The following is a 24,197-nucleotide window of genomic DNA, read 5'->3' on the forward strand; positions in this document are numbered from 1 at the left end:
AACATAGATCCATTGATTTTAAGACATGTATATATTCCTTTAGCTCAATATTTGTATCAAATAAGTATTTATTGTATTAGATATTTAATATCTAACCGATTAATACAAATTTGTTGATATAAAGTATGTCCTTACATTAAGCAACATAAAACAATTTTTGCTCAAATGTTCAAAAATCGAACTATAAAGTATATGGAAGAGAAGTACTTTATGTAGCAATTTATATATGTATTAATTTTTTAATTCAATTTTTTTTGCACATCTCTGCATATATTGAATATTTGATTTTCAGATCTTCTAATGGACTGTTTATAGTATTTACCAAGGATCTCTTATAACGATCAAAATGGCACCCGATCCAGTAACACAAATGAACACATATCGTTCATACGTGACCATGCTGGCTGATCCAGTTTCAAAAGATGAACTGAAACTGAAGGCAGCTCAAGAATTATCAGAAAATTTCGAGGTATTCAAATATCATCAATATTATTCATACAGTACATAATAGTTCTTAATTAATCTGTCGGAGGAAAATATATGTATTTAATATATGTACTTATGTTTACATTAATTATAATGTACAAAATTAATTGTAGATTATTATGTGCTCATCACAATATCCGGGATTTCTCGATCATATGATGAAGATCTTTCTGAAGATATTGCAAGAGGGAGAGCCGCACTTTATATCAGAATATAACATTCAGCAAGTTAGAAAACTAATTTTGGAAATGATACATAGATTACCAAGCAATGAATACTTGCGTCCATATGTCAGGCAAATCCTGACCCTTATATTTAAACTACTAGAGACAGACAATGAAGAAAACGTGCTAGTGTGTTTACGCATCATAATCGACCTTCATAAGCAATATAAACCAACATTCAATCCAGAAGTGAGTAATTCTTTCATAATTAATTAATTTTATGCACACACACACACACACACTTATATACATATATATATATATATATATATATATATATTTATTTATTTAAAAGTATTTAACTGTTTAAAGCGCTTTAAACCAATATTTTACCAAAGCTACATTTTTAAACTTAAGGAGAAAAAAGCTACATTATGTTAACAATAAGAACTTAATTTAGTAAAAAAAATCTTGATTTTAGTCACACAGTCCGAATTAAGCCACACCTAGGATTGACTAGTCAAAGTCCGAAGTGATTTTTCTTTAGTTTCTAACTTTGACTAGCCGTATTAGTTATTTCTAGGATTGACTAGTCAAAAGCCGAAACGCAAAACTTATTTCGGGCTTTGACCAAGACGCTTGGTCGTTCCCCAGGATTGACTAGTCAATCCTAGGAATGCCTGCGTTTCGGGCTAACATCTATATATCAATTTGTTGTTATAATTTACTTTATATTTCTTTACTTGCAACTTTTAAACTCTACGAACTCAATCTTTTACGAACCAAAGTAAACAGGATGAAAGTCAGATTCGAACCTGAGACCCAATTATGAACCAATTGTTTTCACATGGACTCACGTGTCATTTATCTTATTTCTATAATATTGCTTTAACTATTTTCTTCTTTTCTGTTTACAGATTCAATTTTTCCTTCAATTTGTCAAAAACGTATATAGCGAGTTACCAAAAAATTTGCCAAAAATATTTGAACCACGTCCGCCTCTACGTGTAAAAGAGCTATCAGAAATTAACATAGAAGCCCTATTGACAGAAACGTTTACAATTACAGCAATACAAAGCGAAAAGAAAGCTGCCGATGGTACTGTCGTGACGGTAACTATAGTCTTTTGTTAATTTATTTATTTAATACTAAATTTACCCTATTGTATAATTCGCATACAGATTATGATTGAAAGTACATAATATAAATAAGTAAAGAAAAAGAAATGTGAAATTAATTAAGACATGTCTTATTATTTCCAGTACAATTTGATTCCGAAAGCAGTGCTATCTCTCAAGGTGCTTCAAGAATTACCGATAATTGTGGTTTTATTGAATCAATTATATAAACAGAACGTACATCAGGACGTATCGGATTTCGTTCCAATTGTGATAACGACCATATCGCTTCAACCTAGTCAGCAGCATCGAAATTCTCCTGGGTTTAATAAAGAGGTCTTTGTTGACTTTATGGGGGCGCAAGTTAAGACGCTTTCATTCCTTGCGTACGTGATAAGATTATACCAAGACTTGATATCTCAGAACAGCGCGATGCTGGTCAAAGGTATACTAGGCTTATTTACTCTCTGTCCGATGGAAGTGGCTCACTTACGCAAAGAACTCGTGATAGCTTCGCGCCACATACTCGCTACAGATCTACGAAATCATTTTATTCCGCATATGGAGATTTTCTTTAACGAGGATATCTTTATTGGCCACGGTTGGACCGCCCATGAGGCCTTAAGACCTTTAGCTTACTCAACACTCGCCGATTTAGTTCATCATGTTAGGCTACAGTTGCCGCTTAGTGACGTATCCAGAGCGGTGCACTTGTATGGTAAAAATTTGCTCGATCAAACTTTACCCACAGCCGTTCAGATGGTTTCTTGTAAATTACTGATGAACCTGGTGGATACAGTTAGGCAAAGATCCGATGCCGAAAACAGCACTCAAGGACGCGAGTTGTTGATACGTATATTGTTGGTTTTTGTTCTGAAATTTAAAACTATCGCCAAAATCTATATTCCAATTCTGCGAAACAAAACGAAACAGCTACGGCCCGCCGTAGCGGACAATACGACTGAGGATACGAAGCCGTGTATTGACGTGAATGAGGAGAAAGAACCGCCAAAATCGAAATTTGGCTTCCCGACCTCGCAGGCGATGAGTTACAATGTAGCAGATTATAGAAATTTAGTGAAAAGCTTAGTGCATGGAGCTAAGGCTATAACAGCTAACTGCATCAATAGCAGAACCAGCGAGGTAACGCAGTCCAATCAACTCCAGCCGAAAGAGACTTTGATTTATATACAACTTGTTAAATGGGCTTTACCAGCTCTAGATATTTACACAATAGGACCACCATCAATTGGCGTTCCCACACAGCCAGGCAGACCAGTGCAATCTCAAACTATACGGACGCGAGAAGAGAAGGAGGTGTTAGATCTTTTCGGCAACGTGTTCACGCAAATGAACCCCCAAACGTTCCAAGAGATCTTCTCTGTATCCATAGATTATATGGTCGAGAGAATATTCAAAAACTGCGCTTTGCAAATAATCGGAAGCTCATTCTTGTCAAGTCATACAGTCTCATCGACGTTCGCAACCATCCTGGTGGAATATCTGCTCGAACGAATGAGCGAGATGGGATCGAATGTGGAACGCAGTAATCTGTATCTGAAATTATTCAAACTTGTCTTCGGCAGCGTATCGCTCTTTCCTGCCGAAAACGAACACATGCTGCGGCCACATTTAAATCTAATTGTAAACCGCGCCATGGAGCTAGCTATGTCAGCGAAGGAGCCATACAACTATTTTCTACTGCTGCGTGCGTTGTTCCGATCTATAGGGGGTGGCTCTCATGATTTATTATATCAAGAATTCTTACCACTGCTTCCTAATATGTTGGAGGGACTGAACAGACTGCAATCTGGTTTACATAGGCAACATATGAAAGATCTCTTTGTCGAGTTATGCTTAACTGTGCCCGTGCGTCTCAGTTCTCTCTTACCGTATCTTCCGATGCTAATGGATCCCTTGGTTTCCGCTCTCAACGGAAGTTACTGTCTAGTAAGCCAAGGTCTTCGTACTCTAGAATTATGCGTTGACAATCTGCAGCCCGATTTTTTATATGAGCATATACAACCGATTCGTGCCGAATTAATGCAAGCTCTCTGGAGGACATTGCATAATTCCACCGATCAAGCTCACGTCGCCTTTCGAGTCCTCGGCAAATTTGGCGGTGGAAATCGAAGAATGATGATTGAACCACAAAAGCTAGAATACAATGATCGTGAGACCAATTCTCCCAATGTAGTGGTTTACTTCCAAGGACTGTCCCAGTCGATCGATTTTCCAATAGAAAAAGTGATCGAGGCTGCGTTTAATGCATTGAAATCTAACACGACGGATGTGTTCTACCGCAAGCAATGTTGGGAGATTATATATTGCTATTTGGCGGCGTCCTTAAAAATGGACGACGCCGCTCACCTATGGTACGATTTGTTTACGCATCCGAGTTTTAAAGAAGGCGAGATACTGCCTCAACAAGGACCACACTACAGGTGTCCTGACGCTGTGGCGCGAAATGTTCAGCAGACAGCATTGACCGGCATGTTTGTCGCCGCAGAGATAAAAGAATTGAGACCTTCTGTGCTCAACACTGTCGTTTCCGTCGTGAGGCATTACACGATGATCGCCATAGCACAACAAGCCGGTCTGTTTAGTTGGACGGAACGGGAAAACCGCAAAGATATGCAAGGTCAAGACCCATTTGTGCTGATCGATGCTCTCGCTGTCATAATGGGTCACGACGAAAGGGAACTGTATAAAGCGGGATATTTAGCGCTTGTGCTAATATTAGAAACTGCGACGAATATTCTGGGCTCGAAGGAACGGGCATGCCAATTGCCCTTCATGGAGTACTTAGCGGAGAGAATGTGTTCACTGTGCTACGAACGCGCCTGGTACGCTAAACTGGGTGGTTGTATAACGATAAAGTTTCTGTTCGAACGAATGGCTACTAAATGGGTCCTCAATCACTTGTTCGTCTTCCTGAAGGCTCTCATATTCGTAATGATGGATCTAACTGACGAGGTGTCTAACGGTGCTATTGACATGGCAAAAGAAAATCTGGAAAAGATGCTAAGAGTCTGCGTGAATCCTGGGATTCAAGAGGACAACACGGAATTGATAGAAGCGCAAAACAAGAGTCTGTATGAGGTTACCCGCGAACTGGTTAAACAGGTGACGTCGCCACACACGATTGTGCGGGAACAGGCCATGGCCTCATTACGTCAGCTCGCCGAAATACAGAACAAATCGGTGACGGAGGTCATGGAGCCGCATAAGGAAGTCTTAGCAGACATGATACCGCCCAAGAAGCATCTTTTGAGGCATCAGCCGACCAACGCACAAATCGGTTTGATGGACGGTAACACATTCTGCACCACCTTGAATCCGCGTCTCTTCACCATTGATTTAAACATCACGGAGCATAAGGTATTTTTCCAAGAGTTATTGGGTCTCTGCGAAGCGGACGAGGCCAATCTCAATAAGTTGGCTTGCTACAAATCAATCTCGAATCTAATGCCCCTGAGAAAATCGGCATTACGAGCGCTCGCAGCTTGCTATTACATCGAGAACTGCCGGAACAAGATACTTGGAGTTTTATATAAAGCTTTGGAAAAACCCCATGCAGAGTTACAGGAGACAGCCTTTGAGTGTATGAAAACATTTATTGCCGGTTTTCAGCTCGATATGGAATCTGTTCACACAATGATGCGGCCTATGCTGTTGACACTTGGTGATCACAGAAACTTGAGTCTGGATTGCGTCAGAAGGCTGTCGTATCTAACGCAACTTTTCCCGAGCACCTTCAGCGTTACTCTCTGCGAACAAATGCTGCAACATGTGAAAAAGTTTTTGGAGAACTTAATTCAATCCCACAAAGGTATATCAAAGTCCGGTGAGAACGAGCAAAAGATCACCATCATTATAGGGATATATCACAACATTCCGGCATCGCTACCCAAGTTCAATGACGCGCTCTGCAGACTCATCCTGCAAACGGAAAAATCCTTGCTAGTCGAGGTCTCCAGCCCTTTCAGAGAACCTCTGATGAAATGTCTCCTACGTTATCCGACGGATGCGCTCAATTTGTTTCTGCATGACAGTAATATCAAGGATCAACAGTGGAGCAGATATCTGGAGTATCTTATTAGCCACAAGGACGGTAAGCCATTCCGTGATATTTTACACAACAGCACAGCCCGGCTTGTCACGATGCTGCTTGCTCACTCGCAAACTAATTCTAATTTGACTCATCCGGAGAAGAGCGAAGTACAGTATCGGGCGATCAAGATCATCGGTATACTGATTAAGTACGACGAACAATGGTTATCCACCCAGAGCCAGTTGGTAGGCGCGTTGAAGCAGATCTGGTACAACAATGACTATCAGGCGTTGCACAAGAAGGTCGAGGGTGTCGAGTACTGCCATTGGAAGGAGCCGAAGCACATTGTCAAGATCTTGCTGCATTATTTCCGCCATCAACCGAATGATATCGATCTGCTGTTCCAACTGCTTCGGGCCACGTGCGACCGGTTTGTGCCAGACTTTCAATTCTTGAGAGATTTTTTGGAGAACACAGTGGCGCAAGAATACACGGTCGAATGGAAGCGAAGTGCTTTCTTCCGTTTTGTCGAACATTTTCCCACGAACAACATGTCGCAGGAACTGAAGGCCAACGTTCTGCAGCTGATCATAATTCCGTGTTTCGCAGTAAGCTTTGAGCGAGGCGAAGGTACCAAACTGGTCGGGGGGGCGCCGATGCCTTATCAAGACAACCCGGAGAACGTTGTATCAGTATTTATCAGCAAGATAATTGACCCGGACAATCCTTTTGGCTCCGCCGACTGCGTCCGCATCTCTTTACTGCAATTCTCCTGTCTTTTAGTGGAACAGGCATCGCAACACATTCACGACGTGACAAACAAGAGGCAAGGAAACAAGCTGCGTCGCTTGATGACCTTTGCCTGGCCTTGCTTACTCGGCAAGAATTGCGTAGATCCGACCACTAGATACCATGGCCATCTTCTACTCAGTCATATAATAGCAAAGTTTGCTATCCACAAACGCATAGTCTTGCAAGTGTTTCATAGCTTGTTGAAAGCGCATGCCGTAGACGCGCGTAATGTTGTACGACAAGCGTTAGAAATACTGACACCTGCGATGCCTGTACGGATGGAAGATGGTAATACTATGTTAACACATTGGACGAAGAAGATTATCGTGGAGGAAGGTCACTCTATGCAACAATTGTCTCATATCCTACAACTAGTTGTGAGGCACTACAAAGTCTACTATCCAGTCAGGCACCACCTGGTTCAGCATATAGTAAACTCGATTCAACGTATAGGATGTACCCCGACCGCTACTATAGAACATAGGCGACTAGCTGTTGAATTGGCGGAGGTCATCGTTAAGTGGGAGCTGTATAGGATTAAGGAAGAAGCCGAAGCCTCAGAATCTAATAAAGCGATGCAACCGTCGACTTTGATTAAACGCACGATTAACGAGGATCCGTCGGGCAAACGCATGAGTTCCCAGCCGTCCGGTAACAGCCCCGTGCCTCTTATTCTACCCAGAATAGAGCCGGGATCGGCAAAACCCATTGAGAAGGCTCACGCGGACGCCGTTTTGAATTTCTTGCTGCGCCTGGCGTGTCAAGTAAACGATGTGACTACTATTCACGGCAATCCAGGTGAGCAATTATCTAGACGTTGCGTCGCTTTATTGAAAATGGCGCTGAAACCCGACGTATGGGTCGCCGAACAGTGCGACTTAAAGCTGGCTTGGCTTGACAAAGTTCTCGCCAGTGTGGACAGCGCTCAGCCCAACTACGGTAACATTAGCACAGCACTGGAAGTACTAACGTTTCTGTTGAGCGTAATGAAGCGGGAGCAAATACTCGCCAGCTTTAAGCCACTGCAACGCGGAATAGGTGCCTGTATCACCAGCAGCAACACTAAAATCATACGTCTGGTACATGGCTTATTGTCACGATTGATGACGATTTTCCCGGCCGAGCAGGCGTCTCCAAACATAGCACCCAAGTATGAGGAACTGGACACATTATACACGACTATAGGCAGATTTATAGCCGAAGGACTGACTACTTATGAAAAGACTAGCGCGGCTACGCCGAGCTCGCTTTTTGGCACACTTATGATGCTTAAAGCTGCCTGTACGAATAATCCCAGTTATATCGATCGGCTGATAACTCCATTCATGAGGGTGTTGCACAAAATGGCCAAAGAACATTTACACTCCACGCAGACTGAGGCCAATCCCGTCACGAGCGAATTGTTGATTCTCAGTCTAGATCTGGTGAAGAATCGCGTAGCAGTAATGGGCGTCGACATGCGCAAGTCGTTCATAGGCACGATCTTGGTCGGCCTGATCGAGAAGACGCAAGATGTTAAAGTGATGAAGGCCATCACAAAGATATTGGAGGAGTGGATGAAAAACAAGACCACCATTGCGATGAATCAGACGCCCAGTTTGCGCGAGAAGTCCATCCTGCTGGTGAAAATGATGCAGTACGTCGAGAAACGGTTTCCCGACGATCTAGAGCTCAACAGGCAATTCTTGGAGCTGGTGAATTACGTTTACCGCGACGACAGCCTGAAGCTGACGGAATTAACTTGTAAGCTGGAACAGGCTTTTCTGGCCGGTCTGCGTTGCGTGCAGCCGCAAGTGAGAGCAAAGTTTTTCGAGATATTTGACAATTCGATGAAGAAGCGTTTGGCCGATCGTATTTTGTACATCGTCGTCAGTCAGAATTGGGAGAACATAGGATCCCACTATTGGATCAAGCAGTGCATCGAGTTGCTGCTGGCCACCGTCAATACTACTACCTTGGTACAAATAACAAATGAAGATCTCTTGCTACCCAGCCTTACGTCTATCATGCAAGGAGGCAAGGAAAAGGAGAGCAAGGCTCAAACGCACTTTGTTTGTCGTCTCGGTCGTCCTGACGAGGAGCCGCTGGACACCGAGGTGGCGGAAGGAGACTCGAAGGAGACGTTCCTCGAGATGGACACTTGGTTGTCCAATCTGATGGATTCGACGAGCGCCACCACCCCTGCTGATGAGATCACCGAGAAACCCAGCTTGACGCAGATGATCAACAAACAGATACGCTTCATGGAGAATGCGAAGAAGATCAAAACGGAGCAGTTGCTCCTAGCAACTGCTCAGCTGTGCCATATGGACACAGGGCTGGCGGAGCGCGTCTGGTTGGACATGTTCCCACGAATATGGTCCATCTTGGAGGAACCTTATCTCAATGCCATAACGACAGAAATAGCGCCGTTTGTCGCCAGCGGGACACACGTTATCCAGAAGGATTGCCATCCGAGCGCGCTCGGCACTTTCCTCGAGTCGCTGGCGCACTGTAATCCACCGGTGGCCATCCCGCCACCCGTGATGAAATACCTGGGTAGGTCGCACAATGTCTGGCACCGAATAACCCTGAGTCTAGAGCAGATGGGTGCCGAGATGGCGGCGGACGGTAACGGCGGTAACGTAAAGAATCGAGGCGAGACTGATCTGTATCGCTCGCCTGACGAAGCCGAGCAGGTTGAGTGCGTCACTCCCTATTACGAGGTGATGCACATGCTCTCGGAGATGTACTCGTTGCTCTGTGAGGAAGACATGTGGTCGGGTCTGTGGCAGAAGAGGCCTGCGCATTACAAGGAGACCTTGCACGCGATTGCGCTAGAGCAGCAAGGATTTTTCGAGCAGGCACAAGGTGCGTACGAGGTATGTACGGCTAAGTTTCGACAGGATTATCCGTCTGGCCCTGCACCCTATCATCTTAACGAGGAGATGCTTCTCTGGGAAAGACATTGGGAACGCACTGTGAAAGAACAGAATCAGTGGGACATTCTATTGGAACTCGGCGGCCATAATAACTACAAGAATCCCTTCCTCGTCCTAGAGAGTGCATGGCGTATTCCCAATTGGCCAGTGATGAAGGAAATTCTCACACAGTTGGAGCACAATTGTCCACGGGAAATGGCCTGGAAGGTATTATGACGTAATAATCCTTAAGAAAAAGATAAACGCTTTATAATTTTTTTTCCATTCCCTGAGATGTTGACTTTGTAGCGCAATCTTGCCATGCATACGTATATGTTTTAACATTAAAAGGAGATGTTGCCAAACTCGTAATTTTTTCTATATTGTTGTAGATCAACCTGTATCGTGGATTTGTGACCTTGTGCAGTAGTGAGGATCAACATCTAAGCACCGTCGAGCGTTATGTAGAACTTGCGTCTGGCTTGTGTATGCGTGAGTGGCGTCGACTGCCGCGCATTGTTAGCCACGTCCATCAGCCGCTACTACAAGCGGCCCAACAGATAATGGAGCTTCAGGAAGCAATGCAAATCCATCAGGGACTGCTACATGGCAGAAGTAACTCACTGCACGACATGAAGGCCATCGTAAAGACATGGAGAAATCGTTTACCCGTAATAGCAGACGATCTCAGTCATTGGTCGGATATCTTTACTTGGCGGCAACATCACTATACCTTTATCTCCAATCACTATGATTCTCAACAGGACCAAACAGTTAATCACTCATTGCTTGGCGTGCATGCCTCTATGCAGGCGATTATTCACTTTGGTAAAATTGCTAGAAAGCAGAATCTGTGCGGCGTTTGCCTGGATTCTTTGGCCAAGATTTATAATCCCTCGAGCGTACCTATGGTCGATTGCTTCCAGAAAATCAGACAACAGGTAAAGTGCTATTTGCAGATGGCCACTATGGGAGGGCAAAACGAGTTGCAAGAAGGTTTGGATGTGCTGGAATCAACCAATATGGCATATTTTACAAAAGAAATGGTCGCTGAATTTTACGCATTGAAGGGTTTGCTTCAGTCACAACTTGGCCGCTCGGACGATGCCAACAAAAGCTTTTCTGCGGCGACTCAGTTGCATGACACTCTGGTGAAAGCTTGGTCTCTTTGGGGCGATTATCTTGAAAGTATCTTTACGCGCGATGGACATGCTCGTCAGATCAACATTGGCGTAAATGCTCTTGTATGCTTCTTACATGCCTGCAGGCACCAGAATGAATCAAAATCCAGAAAGTACATTGCAAAAATTTTATGGCTACTCACCTATGATGACGACAAGTCATTGCTCATGGATACTTTGGACAAGTATGCCGTGGGTGTCCCAGCTATTCAGTGGTTACCGTGGGTACCGCAGTTACTGATGTATCTGGTGCGCTATGAAGGAAGTGTGATCTTAAACTTGTTAAGTCAAGTTGGAAGGATGTTCCCGCAAGCGGTTTATTTTTCCATCCGTACTCTTTATTTGACGTTGAAAATAGAGCAGAGGGAGAGATATAAAAGCGGTGAATTGACCGCAGGGAAGAGTCAGGATGGTGTCGAAGAACGGGGCTCTACCACGGGCAATGTACCCCCGCAACAGGGAATATCGGAAACCGGTCATACGGTACGTGCCACGGCGCCTATGTGGAGGTGTTCGAAGATCATGCATATGCAAAGAGACATTCATCCAACTATCTTATCTAGTTTAGAGGGCATAGTCGATCAGGTTGGTTTGAATAATTCTTTTACTTTTATCCACTTAATATCGCATAATAAGACATAATACACAAATACAGGAAATATAATGGATGTATATGTATACACGTGTACGTTATTATATAAAAAGTATACAGTAAAAAATTATATATAATAAAAAATATATAGCTAATAGAATAATAGAGATTTTTTATTAGCTTGATATATACAAATACACACACACATGTACGTATATGAATTTTTTTTTATTTTAATGTCAAGAAATTATTTTCGAAGTTTATCGAAGCACTTTAGAAATATTGTGTGTGCGTGCGTGCGTGCGTGCGTGCGTATGTCCCAAATATTTCTGTAATTATCTTAAGTTTATAATTAAGATATCTTTATACTAATTGTAAGATTCAATATTTTAAGATTTCCCGTATAAAAAGAGATATTATAATTATTATAAATTTATATTTCAGATGGTATGGTTCCGTGAGACGTGGTATGAAGAAGTTTTAAGGCAGTTGAGACAAGGCCTCGCAAAATGTTATGCGATAGCATTCGAAAATCGTGGAGCAGTCAGCGAAGCTACAATAACTCCTCATACATTGAACTTCGTGAAAAAACTTGGTTCTACGTTCGGTATTGGCATTGGTAAATCCAATTTCGCTTTTTGTATTGGTTATTAAACGAGAATTAGACAAAAAGGAGACGATTTTCCTCTAATATGTACTTTGCGATTTGCAGAGAACATATCATCCTCCCAAAACATGAGCAGCTCGTTTAGCTCGGCGGCATCGGAATCTTTGGCACGAAGAGCTCAAGCTACCGTGCAGGATCCTGTTTTCCAGAAAATGAAAGGCCAATTTACGAGTGATTTCGACTTCACTGTACCTGGAGCTAGATTACTACACAATCTCATCAGCAAGTTGAAGAAATGGATAAAGATCCTCGAAGAAAAAACGAAACAACTGCCAAAGTAATATTTTATTTTTTAATTGTTGACATCTCTTTTTTTACAATGACTTCTCTTTTTTATGATTCGTGGACTACATATTCGTGCATTGTTTCGCAGATCTTTTTTAATTGAGGAGAAATGTCGCTTTTTGAGCAATTTTAGTTTGAAAACTGCAGAAGTCGAGCTGCCCGGTGAATTTCTGATACCTAGGGTAAGACAGTCAAACTCTTCTAAATTAAAATCCTCTATTCTCAGTGGATACGCATAGACATAATTACGCATACACGTAATGATATTTTTCTATATATCATCTATATATATCACCTTTATATCTATATATATACCTTTATTTTCTACTTATATATATATTAGGGTGTGTCATTTTGGAGCAACTTTTTTTTTCATTTCACGAATAGCATATATACTTGCAGGAAGGTAAAATAAGATACCTGTTAAAATTTTAGCCCTTAATATTAATATTAATAGGTCGCTCATCGCGATTTTTTATTTTTTATTTAGTAAGATAGAAAAAATTTTATAACTATCTAACAAACACAGCATTGCGCCACATAGATTTTTTGTAGTAAATTTACCGCTCTACAAAAAAGATCTCATCATTTTTTCATAAATTTAACCGTTCAAAAGATATTCAAAGTTAAAGTTTGATAAATTTTATAAAAATTGTTTTTGCTTCTTATGAATGTTGTATCATATCAACTATCAAAAATTATGAAATAATCAATACATATTTTTGTAGAAAATTTAACGACAATTTATCTACAAAAAAGGTCTCTTATGTTTTTTTCATAAATAAAGGTGAAATTAAGAAAGAGATTAGGGAGTTTGTTCCCGATAATTTAAAATTAAAGCTATCCAACTGCATAATAATATTCAGCATTTATAATCTTATTTTTATTTAAACGATAAAAATAATATTCGATATTGAATTGAAAAGGGCCTGTGCTTTGTTAATCCTTTCTAAAATTTTATATTCTTCAGCACTCGCATTATTCTGTAAAGATAGCGAGATTTGTACCGCGCGTTGAGGTGGTTCAACGACACAACACGGCCGCCAGGAGATTACGCATTCGCGGTCACAACGGTCGCCTCTATCCTTATTTAGTAGTCAACGACGCTGGTCTGGGAGACGCTAGACGTGAAGAGCGCCTGTTACAACTGTTGCGCATGTTGAACCACTATCTGACCAAGCAGAAGGAAACGTCACGACGTTTTCTGCACTTTACAGTGCCACGACTCGTCGCGGTTTCGCCGCAGATGAGACTCGTGGAGGACAACCCGGCAGCAATTTCCCTCTTAGACATTTACAAGCAGGCCTGTGCCAAGCTGGGGATGGAGCGCGACGCACCTATTGCCAGATATTATGAGAAACTGGCTGCCGTACAAGCACGAGGCGCGCAAGCCAGCCATCAAGTGCTACGGGATATTCTGAAGGAAGTGCAGACCACAATGGTCTCCAAAACTATGCTCAAAGATTGGGCAATGAAAACATTCCCCGGCGCCACTGATTATTGGACATTCAGAAAAATGGTAAATACTTTTTTTTAATACTAATGATTTAAAACATAAACATTGTAGGTTTTTTGGACAATTTTTAATTGATTTTATATTACAAGAAAGCTTTTTGAGTTCAAGCACAAAATTATATCCTTCTTTATAGTAATTGATACAAAAAAAGAAGAACTTCTCTAAATTGCTGACCGAGAAAAATAGAGATAGAGACCTGCAATCATCGAAGAATTTAATCACTGATGTAAAAAACTACAATGCAACATATGTATTTTCATCGTGTCTTCATCTTTCTGTTTTTAGTTCACCTTGCAGCTGTCGCTGACATGCTTTGCCGAATACGTACTTCATCTTACGCGACTCAATCCCGACATGATGTACGTGCATCAGGATTCTGGTCTAATCAACATCGCGTATTTCAAATTCGACATCGATGATATCTCCGGAGAGTTAGACGCAAAGAGACCGGTACCCTTCCGCCTGACGCCCAATATCTTCGAATTTCTCACAACTATAGGTCAGTCAGACACAATCTTAAAATCTTCTCGTCTGTCGACGTGAAAATAAAAAGATATCTTGATATAGACATCCCTTGTGCTTGGAAAAATTCAAATGTTATATAGAAATACTTGTAGTAAATCCGATATTTGTTACTGTGCAGACGGTTGCCAAGTTCTTTCAGGTTTCACGATGTTAATTCTTTTGCAGGAGTTTGCGGACCATTGACCGCTAGCGCGATCGCCACAGCGCGCTGTTTGGTTCAGCCCACGTTCCAGCTGCATGCTATACTTCGCACAATTTTGCGAGATGAAGTGATCGCGGACCATAAACGGCAAGAAGACGCCGAGGGCACATCACAAGCGCCGACCGATCTAAAGGGTGAACTTCTGATAAAGATGGTGAACCATGCGGTCAACGCGATTGTCGGTAGACTAAATTCTCTCGCAAATTTCGACGGCATTGACAGTAAGGTCAGCACACTAGTAGCCGCTGCCAATAGCCATGACAATCTCTGCAGAATGGATCCCTCGTGGCACCCATGGCTGTAAGATACAGAACGTTTGGCCTAACAACACATTTGTGCTATAACGAACGAGAAAAGGATTAAAATCATTATCGCATTATTCATTTTATTTTCTTGCCCATATACGTTCTTATATTTTATAACACTGACGCTAGCTTTCAGGAAGTTATTGAAAAATGAAAGATGATAAAGAGAAGTTAGACGCTAGAAAAGTATTATTTATAATCTATACACGGAGAAAATTTTATGTTAAATTTTACTATGCTGCCGCACCAACTGCGGACCATCAAGACGCCCAAGTTTAAATGCTATAGTCTTGTGTAAAATTACTATGTCCATAGCATTTAGTGATATGTCCATAGCATTTAGTGATATGATCATAGCATTATTATAGCATTGAATGCTATGATCGTAGCATTAAATGCTATGGACATAGTAATTTTACACAAGACTATAGCATTTAAACTTGGGCGTCTTGATGGTCCGCAGTTGGTGCGGCAGCATAGTAAAATTTAACATAAAATTTTCTCCGTGTACATATATATAGATATATGAATATACATAGTTTATATGCATTATATACATTAATTTTGTACAGCGTAAATCGAAACTATTAGTAAACTGCGAATTTAATTCTATTCTCTAACTCTTATTCTGTATATGTATTATATTGCTTATAGATTCGTTTTCACTATATATAAACATACTATTTACTAATGCATCGCACTTCAATGTAACGTAAAGCTCCAGTTCGAGTTCCTAGCTGTAAGTAAGCTATATTTTAAGAAACTTGTGCAGATAATTTGTAAGAATAGTGCTTACTAAGAAGTGGAATATAGACCTGATACATATAGTACTTATTTATTGTAAAAGACATGGACATTAGGATCTATATGAAAATTGTATGAAATAATAAGGTTCTTTAAAAAATGACGTTTTGTTACTTCAAACAAATCTATAATTTTTACAGTAAAACACTTTCCACAAGTGAGAAACGGGAGCATATATACATTTGAGAAGTAGGTTTTTTTTTTCAAGAGAATTCTACTAGGAAACGTATATTCACGTATGAATACGAGAATTCTCTTCAATTTTATATAAATTCAATCAGGTTGAAGCTTATATTCTTATAAAATAACATACTCTTAATGATCACATAAATAATCTTTATTTATAAAAATACAACTTATTTAAATTTTAGTTCTTTAAACGCAAACATAATGCGCGTATCACGAAACACTGTATCATGTTTTTAAGTGATCACATTTAGGTATCTACGATTTACTTTATTCTATCATTTTTTTTAGCACATATGGTAAGTTTGACATTTATTTTATACGTACTTTGACAACTAGGCGTCTTGAATGAAGAGTTCATGGGAAGAAAATGATAAATTCATAATTAATCCATTTTAAACAGAATTTTATGTTTAAAGTAGAACTTTAAAACTTATATTTCTTCAAATGCTTTGAAATGTAGATATATCAGATGCATTTTCTAAGAATACTTTCAATGTGACTACGTTCAAATATTTGTTCTATTTTTATTTGTAGTAAAGAAATAGATAATTTTTAGATCGAGAAGATAATTTTTAACAAATGTCAAATATAATATTCTTCTTCTGTGTTTTTATAAAATCAATACTTATCAAGTATGATTAGCTTAATAATTATTGAACATAATTATTTATTTATGCTATTACATACAAACATGTAAACCATGGCGCAAAAGATTGCCCCATACAGTAATATTTCTGTATAAGCTGTTAAAGGCATTTAGACGCTTAATGTACAATTACATTGCCATTGTCAGTTATCCTGCTAATATAGCAGTACAAGTGCCATAAGAATTTAGAGGATAATATTTGTGTACATTATATAGATATTTATATATATAAAACTGATGTATTTGTTCGTCAATATTATCCATGTGAAAAGATGCATTCTCTATTTTACGATAATTGTGACTTTATTTTGTAGGCTTCAGATTAATATTCCGCAACATACATAGATCTCGCGCGGTGGCCTTGCGCCCGATCATGGTTTGTATGTCGTACAATCTCAGCAGAATATCAGTCGTGAATAACTCGGGCAATGCTTTGAGAAGGCAAGGTACCTGAAAACAGATATACAAATGTTATTACCAACAGTTTATCCCACAGTTATTCTATCCACAGTTTGTTTATCCACAGTTGTTCTATACAAATATCAAAATGTACCAGTGTTTGCGGTATTCCCTGTAGCACGATGCGAGTTCTGTCTTTCCCACACTCCACCATGAGCCGCAGGAACTGGAGTATGAAATGAGTCTGTTGGGACACCTCGCCGTCTCTACCGGCTAGAAAGGCGAATATGGTGAACAGATTGTTCAACGCCGTCATAAGCGGATCCCTGAGAACGACAACCGACTTTTGCCCGTTATTCGAACCCTGCGCCTGCGGACTTTGCGAGTTGAACATAGGAACGCTCTCGCCTGTTTCGTTCAGTCGCAGAAGCTTATTGGATACGCCAAGCGCGTCCAGGTCTTCCGCGTCCAGGTCGCGTCGCACGCGTTTACGGCTGTTCCTCTGATATGGATTCGAGTTATTGTACTCCAAAGTGGAGAATATACAATACACGCACAATTTTGCCAGGATGGACGACTGCGGTTCCACAAGCTCATCACTCCTATACAAGAGAGAATTTATGTGAAACAAACGTCCTGCGTACAAATTTAAAAATTCGATCGAGATGCGAAGACGATATGATGGACTTACTGCAACGAGTTGTGCAGGTACTGCGGTATTATGTAATTTATAAGGTCCAGAGTGCAGTTCTCTATGTCGAGATGGAAGATTGCAAAAGCTAGATCCACAGCTTGATCCAGTTCTTCTTGATAGCGATATTTGAGCACTTCTTTGACTATATTCGTGACGAACCATAAAGAACCGCCGGTGTTTAGCAGAGACTCCAACGATTGCATGGCTTGTATGTTTATCCACCCACATTGATTTATGGTCTGCCAAACGGATTCCAACTGTTCCAGTATCGGTTGCCGCGATATAATACTACAAGCAAAAACGCCGTGAAAATAACAATCCCGAAAAAATACGATAATTCGTTTTACAAAAATACCATAATACCTGTGGGATACCGAAAACACTTTTGTTTTCGACTGTGTGGGCGGGTGCACGTCGTATTGCATTTTCCGAATAATTTGGACCATTAAACTGGATCTGGAAAAAAAAATAGATAAACTAAAGTCTTATATAACATCCAAATGTATATTATAATAAGAATGAATAAGATTATATTTTTATCTAAGAAAAAATGTAATTATTTAACAATGTTCTAATAATTGCATCATACACTCACGTGACTATTCTATCTGTTTACCTGTCTTTAAGATTTTCCTGCATTTCGTCACCCGGCAATGGCGTCAAGAAGTGCTGAACCATGTTCATGGGTTTCAGCAAAGCGTCCTGATGTGTGATGCTCATGTATGCGCATATCCAAGCGGCAGCACAGACCGGCAAGCAGCAAGCCGTCGCTCGCAAACCATCCAGGGCTCTCTTGACGTCGCCGGCACCCAGCACCCCACTTTCCCACGCGCAGAGCAATTCCTTCACCGCGCCCATCGCCGACTGGCATGCAACGTGCCATTTTAAGTTGTTCGATTTGAAATCGGGATCTGGCGAGTTAATCTGCACCAGCAGAGCGTCCACTCTCGCCGGGTCGACACTCTGTAGCATCCTCTGTGGCGATTTTAGTTTGTTCCGTTCTGGCATGCATTCGCGTGCCCATTGCTCAAAGAATGAATCTCCACCTTCCTCCAGGACAACCTGAAAATCAATTTTTGTTAATATTGAACCATAATGAAACGTAATCGACACACGAAATTATAAGGTCTCTTTGCGCATAAAATTCGAGACACGTATCAACACCAAACTCACCTCAGAGCCATACGTTTGCACTATATAACACAACATAAGAAACGATACATCGAACAACATTGCTTTCGTCGCTGCTGCCTTATCAGGTACTGGCTCGTTGATCTGTTTACTATATTCGTTAAACTTGATGAGTTTCGTGACGAAAGTCTTCAGTTCTCCCTCCACGGTTGCCACGGCTAGCATCAATTCGAAGCTCTTCCCTGTTACGACTTGATACAGCACGCTCAATAAACCCTCCTGTATTTTTACGTAAGATTCGGCGTTCAGTGTCCTCAAGATCCCGTTAAGTGTCTGCCCTGCTTGTACAATTACCTTCGGAATTGATGACGACGAAGTTGTCCCCTCCCTGCAACAATCGCGTGATAATCACAAAAAAAAGTTCGACTATTTGTCAAGTTTATTTTCATAGTATGATAATGGTTCGATTCTCATGTATATACCTCCTAGCGCCTATTTGCTTCGCTTGCTTTTCTGTCACAAGGTTTACCTTCTGCAATTCACTCAGCAAGCAATCTATGTAATTGCATGAGTTGAATGAGGTATCCATTTTGTCGAGCAGAGGCATGAACTGATAGAGCAACTCGAATGCATCCAGAATATCTTGCGAGTATTCAAACTTTTCATCACCTGCAAAGATGCAAAGATGTGAAATCAAATTCCCCCCCTCCTCTCCCAGAATTCAGAGCACTTCAAACGGTTTTACCAACCATTCAGATTAGTCACATGCAATTCCTTCAATATCTGAGGCATCTTTAAAAATGTGAAGGCTCCCCACTGTGACTCTTGGACCGTTTGCTGTACGTTGTGCAGGCACATCAGACAGGCGCGGATAATCTCGCAGTAAAGCCGTGCATTTGTATAGCACTTTAATCTCTGCACCATCAGCAGCTGGTTGACGAACACGGTTGTCTCGGTACTAGGATTCAGTAACACTTGAACGGCTAAGAGTGGCTGCAGACAATGTGTAATAGACTCCATTTTCATTTTTTCAGGGCAGAGACTTTCGATCTCCAGATTGCATAACTTTTTCAGTGAATCCTCTATCGGTACCACGGACTTTTGAGTGCTCGTCTTCAGTAATGTCTCGATCTCCTGGCATTTCTTCACAACTTCTATGTATAGATCTAAAAGAAAAAGTGCAAATGCATAAGCAATTGCAAAACGTTGAATAATTTTCCATTGGTCACAGCACACCTTTGTCATCGTATTTAGCCAGATACATCATCGCGCACAAAAAGTCCGAATTCAGCATCTGTTGCAAAATACTAGCAGGTTTGTCTACGAGCTCGCTCGGATGCGGAGTGAGAGGATTACTCTGGGGCGCCTTTGTCAAGGTGTGCAGGTAACATTGTAGAAGCCAATGTACAATAGACAGGACTGCCGCTGCCAAAAGATCTTCCTCTGGTTTACCGCGGCACGTGATACCAACTTGTATAGACTCCAAGAACTCCAGCAAGCTCACGATGCAATGGGGCTTGTGAAAAGCATCATATTTACTTATTCGCTGCAACACTGCAGCATATGACACTAGCTGCAAGACAATTTGAAATATAAATCACTGACAAGTCACAGTATATGTATATTGTGTACAAAAAAATTAAAGTAACCCCTGAAATATATTATATATATATATATATATATATATATATATATATAATTAATAAACAAACCTGAGAACTTAACGAGTGCTTCAGATAAGACAGTACTAACTGATTAGGTCCTGGTCCCACTAATGCTTGTTGTAATATACAATCTGCTAAGTTATATACATCACCACTCACTCCTCTTGGCAAAATCTAAGAATTAATCTTGATTTTAGAAAACATGTAGAACCTTGGGAAGCAAATAGAAAGCACATCAAGGAAATACAGACGCTTACCGTTTTGATATTAATACCCCATTGCAAATCAGTCCAGCGTTCTCGCCAAGCTCGTAGCAAGAGAGCTTTCAAGCTGCTGGTTTTACTGGTCACTTTGGTCTCCATTGGTAACGTTAGAACACTATACAATTTCTGCCACATTGCAGAGATGTTTATCAGTTTGCAGGAGACAGAACATCCTGTCAAAATGGGATTAATAACATCAGCTGTAAGTAAAGAAAAAGTTTAATTAAATATATGAACACAAATATTAAATGATTATTTCTAATAACTCGTTAGCATCTTGCAAACAATTTTTTGTAATTATACAGTTTAGGGACCCCACCTCCAATACTGATGAAATTATGCTCAATCTACACGTTTTTACACGAAAGGAAAGAATCTAGCAGAAAAAAAGCGTCGCTCTGCCCCGCGAAAAGAAATATTAAATCGTTAAATTTGACGACTATTCAGGTTACCTGAACACGAACCTGTCACACGAACGAAATTGCAAATTGCGACTACGCGACTACATGAAATGAAACATGAACATGCCCCGTGGCCATATGCGCATGCTCCGGGCGAGCGTCGCGAGCGATAAGTGGAACGCACCCTATGAATACCGGCCCCTAGTTCCTGCATTTTAGGGAACTTGTGGTTGTAATGTAAGCAATCTTGAAACTAGAGATATATCCATATTTCACATTTCGCCGCTCGCCGCGTGTGTGCGTGGTGCCTCGTGTACTGCGGAGTAGTGCGGAGTGCGGAGTGCGGATACGCGATACGCTCGACTCGAGCGGTTAGAGTTCTCCTTTCAAACAAACCAAGATGTCGAAGAGAGGTAAGTTCGTTGCTGCGTATGAAATCCGAGAAAATCGGTGCTGAGACGACGCATCGGTCTCGGGCGAAAAGATAGAGGGACGGAGGCACGTTTCGTACGCACGATAAACCGAAACGAAACGTTACTTTTATTACACGCGAGAAAATAGAACGATTCTTCCAATGCCGCTGTCTAAATACATTACTTGTTTCCCAAGGACGTGGTGGTTCGGCTGGAGCCAAGTTCAGGATATCCCTGGGTCTACCGGTCGGCGCGGTCATCAATTGCGCTGATAATACTGGTGAGTTTGCGGAAAAAAAGCATCTTTTGGACGATTCTTAACCTCAAAAGGCAACCGTGTAACTCGCAAACAAGAAGACCACATGGTCGTTTGTAATTTGTCAAGTAATTTTTATACTTACGTTTCTCGGTTTGTTGATTAATTTAATAAAAACCGCAGTCTTGTTTTCTGTTTGCGCACGTCAAATGATTCTAGTTCCAGCCTTAAAGGAACAAGAATCCTAATAAGCAAAAAATGATGATACTCATAGTTAATACTATCATTTCATAGATATCAGTGAAACGTACAGTAATTGATAAACTGTATCTCGTATATATTATTATATGTTATTTTTACAGTTTTACTCAAATATTTTTTTGTAGTTCGTAATAGAACCAAAATGTTTAATAAAGTTACATGTCAATTGCATAGATACTAATACAACGTTTACGCGAGTGTTACTTCTGTAGTAACTTACGATAATTCACTCGTTTACGTGGAGTAAATTATCGTAAGTTACTACAAAATCCCGTTTACGCGAAGGAATTATCGTAAGTTACTACAGAAGTAAAGCCCCTTGCACAATGCCGAGCAATAGACAATAGGAACAGGAAATAACAAAAAAATCGTTAATTACAACCTAAAAAATTCGAATGCTATGATTGGTTAGCAACAGGCAATAGGCACAGAATTTCCAACGTGACGGTAAAGAGGGGAGCACACACTTCTGCATAACGCATAATGCGTAAGCATAAGAAAATTGATTGGTCTATTTTCTTATGCACATGTATATGGACCAATCAATTTTCTTATGCTTACGCATTATGTGTTGTGCAGAAGTGTGTGCTCCCTGCTTAACTCTGTGCCTATATTGCCTGTGTCACTGTTTATTCTGCATTTATACATGATTTCTGATTTCTATTCCCTGTTCTTATTGCCTATTGCCTAGCATTGTGCAAGGGGCTTAACGCTCGCGTAAACGTAGTATAAGCTGTATAATTAAACTGTCGAGATTATTTGTAACGCCTGTTACAAGACTGATTTATATGTAACCATAAATCTAAGGATCTGATATAATTTTCAACTCAAGCATATGTATCCTGGCCTTTCCTTTCATCCTATTGAGGATAGATCTCTGTGTAACAGCAAATGGTCTTTCAGGTGCCAAGAATCTGTATGTCATCGCAGTGCAAGGAATCAAGGGCCGGTTGAACCGTCTGCCAGCAGCAGGATCCGGCGATATGATCGTTGCCACCGTGAAGAAGGGAAAACCTGAACTAAGGAAAAAGGGTAAATTAATTACTCTTGTGCTCTTTCTTTCTCTCTTTTGTTCCCTGAGACGTTGCTTGCATCTAAGAAGAAATAACTTAATAAGTGCTTAGTGATTCTTTAATATTGGTTTTCACCCTTAATCTCAGTGTATAAAGCAATTGTATTAAAAAAAAAAATCACTGAGCGGTTGCTTTGTTTGGTGAACACAGCCATTGCCTTCCAAGGATTTTAGATAAACGCGCGTGTATTGTTACAGTGATGCCTGCGGTGGTGATACGGCAACGGAAACCATTCCGCAGGAAGGACGGGACATTCATATACTTCGAGGACAATGCCGGTGTAATCGTCAACAACAAGGGAGAGATGAAAGGATCGGCTATTACGGGACCTGTCGCGAAGGAGTGTGCAGATTTGTGGCCAAGGATCGCATCCAATGCCAGCAGCATCGCATAGTTCACACATCCTGTATAAATTTACTGTCCTTTACAGTTTACAAAATAAACCAGAAAATAATTAATATCCGTTCGTGCTCAATGTTCCTACTAAATGTGTACTGCGCCACGCATCATTAATAAAAAAATTTAAAGTTTTGAGACGAGATTTACATCCATGGATATTTATACGTACGTACATCGTAAATGTTTCGACAGTCACAAGTTGAGGTTAGATACATCTTTTTGATAGAAAATTTAAAAAAAGACCTAAAGCCTGCAGTTTAGATTTGTTATTTATAGTTATTAGGTTTATATAAAATATGCAGTCTGTAAATAAAAAACAAAAAAGTAAAAATGCAAGTGAGAATATAAGTAAGTGCAGTATGCCAGTATATGCGTTCAGTTTCAGTACAGTAATTTCAGTCATATTCATTGTAATATATTTTTGCTTTTATCGCGTCGATTTAATATATTTGTTTTTAAAGCATATGTATGGGCTAAAATCTGATCATGCCGTAATTTTCTAATCGATTTTTAATATAATTATATACTGTCATCTTTTAAAATAAACTTTAAATAATTTATATAATACTTTTATATAATTAATTATAGAAAGAAAAGTTTTTATCTACAATAATAGTTAAAATGTTTTAAATATTAATAGTTATGTAACGTAACGTATGATACGTACCTACGTTTCATATGTATGTATGTACAATACATATGTATAATGTGCACACACACACATATATATATATACATATATATATGAAACCAAAGTATGTGTCATACTTGGTATCATATGTAAAATACCCATGTATGATACGTAGGGTGTATGATA

General features: G+C 40.3%; 3 protein-coding genes and 1 long non-coding RNA gene across 6 annotated transcripts in view; 2 read left to right on the plus strand and 2 right to left on the minus strand.

The window, feature by feature from the left end:
* The window catches only part of Nipped-a (Transcription-associated protein Nipped-A), a 33,405-nt gene extending 17,711 nt beyond the window's left edge, over positions 1 to 15,694 (plus strand). For both annotated transcript variants that reach the window (XM_071780873.1, XM_071780875.1), the window contains 11 exons: positions 293 to 469; positions 600 to 899; positions 1,568 to 1,762; positions 1,913 to 9,742; positions 9,907 to 11,280; positions 11,732 to 11,906; positions 12,000 to 12,231; positions 12,328 to 12,421; positions 13,210 to 13,758; positions 14,041 to 14,254; positions 14,446 to 15,694. In XM_071780873.1, the coding sequence (XP_071636974.1) occupies positions 347 to 469; positions 600 to 899; positions 1,568 to 1,762; positions 1,913 to 9,742; positions 9,907 to 11,280; positions 11,732 to 11,906; positions 12,000 to 12,231; positions 12,328 to 12,421; positions 13,210 to 13,758; positions 14,041 to 14,254; positions 14,446 to 14,786 (11,427 nt within the window). In that variant the 5' untranslated portion in view covers positions 293 to 346 and the 3' untranslated portion in view covers positions 14,787 to 15,694. The remainder of the gene's footprint in view (positions 1 to 292; positions 470 to 599; positions 900 to 1,567; positions 1,763 to 1,912; positions 9,743 to 9,906; positions 11,281 to 11,731; positions 11,907 to 11,999; positions 12,232 to 12,327; positions 12,422 to 13,209; positions 13,759 to 14,040; positions 14,255 to 14,445) is intronic.
* Positions 15,695 to 15,910: 216 nt separating this feature from the next.
* Positions 15,911 to 21,303, minus strand: Med24 (mediator complex subunit 24). 2 transcript variants are annotated; one of them, XM_071780877.1, is made up of 12 exons: positions 21,030 to 21,303; positions 20,572 to 20,777; positions 20,363 to 20,488; positions 19,887 to 20,223; positions 19,400 to 19,816; positions 19,133 to 19,319; positions 18,693 to 19,038; positions 18,136 to 18,581; positions 17,883 to 17,975; positions 17,517 to 17,807; positions 16,980 to 17,427; positions 15,911 to 16,876 (listed from the first exon to the last, which is right to left on the minus strand). In XM_071780877.1, exons 1-12 carry the CDS (start codon positions 21,190 to 21,192, stop codon positions 16,730 to 16,732), a joined length of 3,207 nt encoding a protein of 1,068 aa, XP_071636978.1. In that variant the 5' UTR covers positions 21,193 to 21,303; the 3' UTR covers positions 15,911 to 16,729. The 2 variants fall into 2 exon arrangements, with proteins under 2 accessions (XP_071636978.1, XP_071636979.1); XM_071780878.1 differs by having other exon boundaries at positions 20,897 to 21,116.
* Rpl23 (ribosomal protein L23) lies at positions 21,243 to 23,441 on the plus strand. The gene is made up of 4 exons (XM_071780892.1): positions 21,243 to 21,391; positions 21,588 to 21,671; positions 22,812 to 22,940; positions 23,179 to 23,441. The coding sequence occupies exons 1-4, from the start codon at positions 21,379 to 21,381 to the stop codon at positions 23,373 to 23,375; spliced, it is 423 nt and encodes a 140-aa protein (XP_071636993.1). The 5' UTR covers positions 21,243 to 21,378; the 3' UTR covers positions 23,376 to 23,441.
* On the minus strand, positions 23,332 to 24,171 carry LOC139814565 (uncharacterized). The gene is made up of 2 exons (XR_011732486.1): positions 24,048 to 24,171; positions 23,332 to 23,683 (listed from the first exon to the last, which is right to left on the minus strand). It is a non-coding gene; the product is annotated as an uncharacterized lncRNA (long non-coding RNA).
* Between the last annotated feature and the right edge of the window lie 26 nt (positions 24,172 to 24,197).

This window comes from Temnothorax longispinosus, chromosome 6, assembly GCF_030848805.1.
Source record: "Temnothorax longispinosus isolate EJ_2023e chromosome 6, Tlon_JGU_v1, whole genome shotgun sequence".
Lineage (NCBI taxonomy): Eukaryota > Metazoa > Arthropoda > Insecta > Hymenoptera > Formicidae > Temnothorax > Temnothorax longispinosus.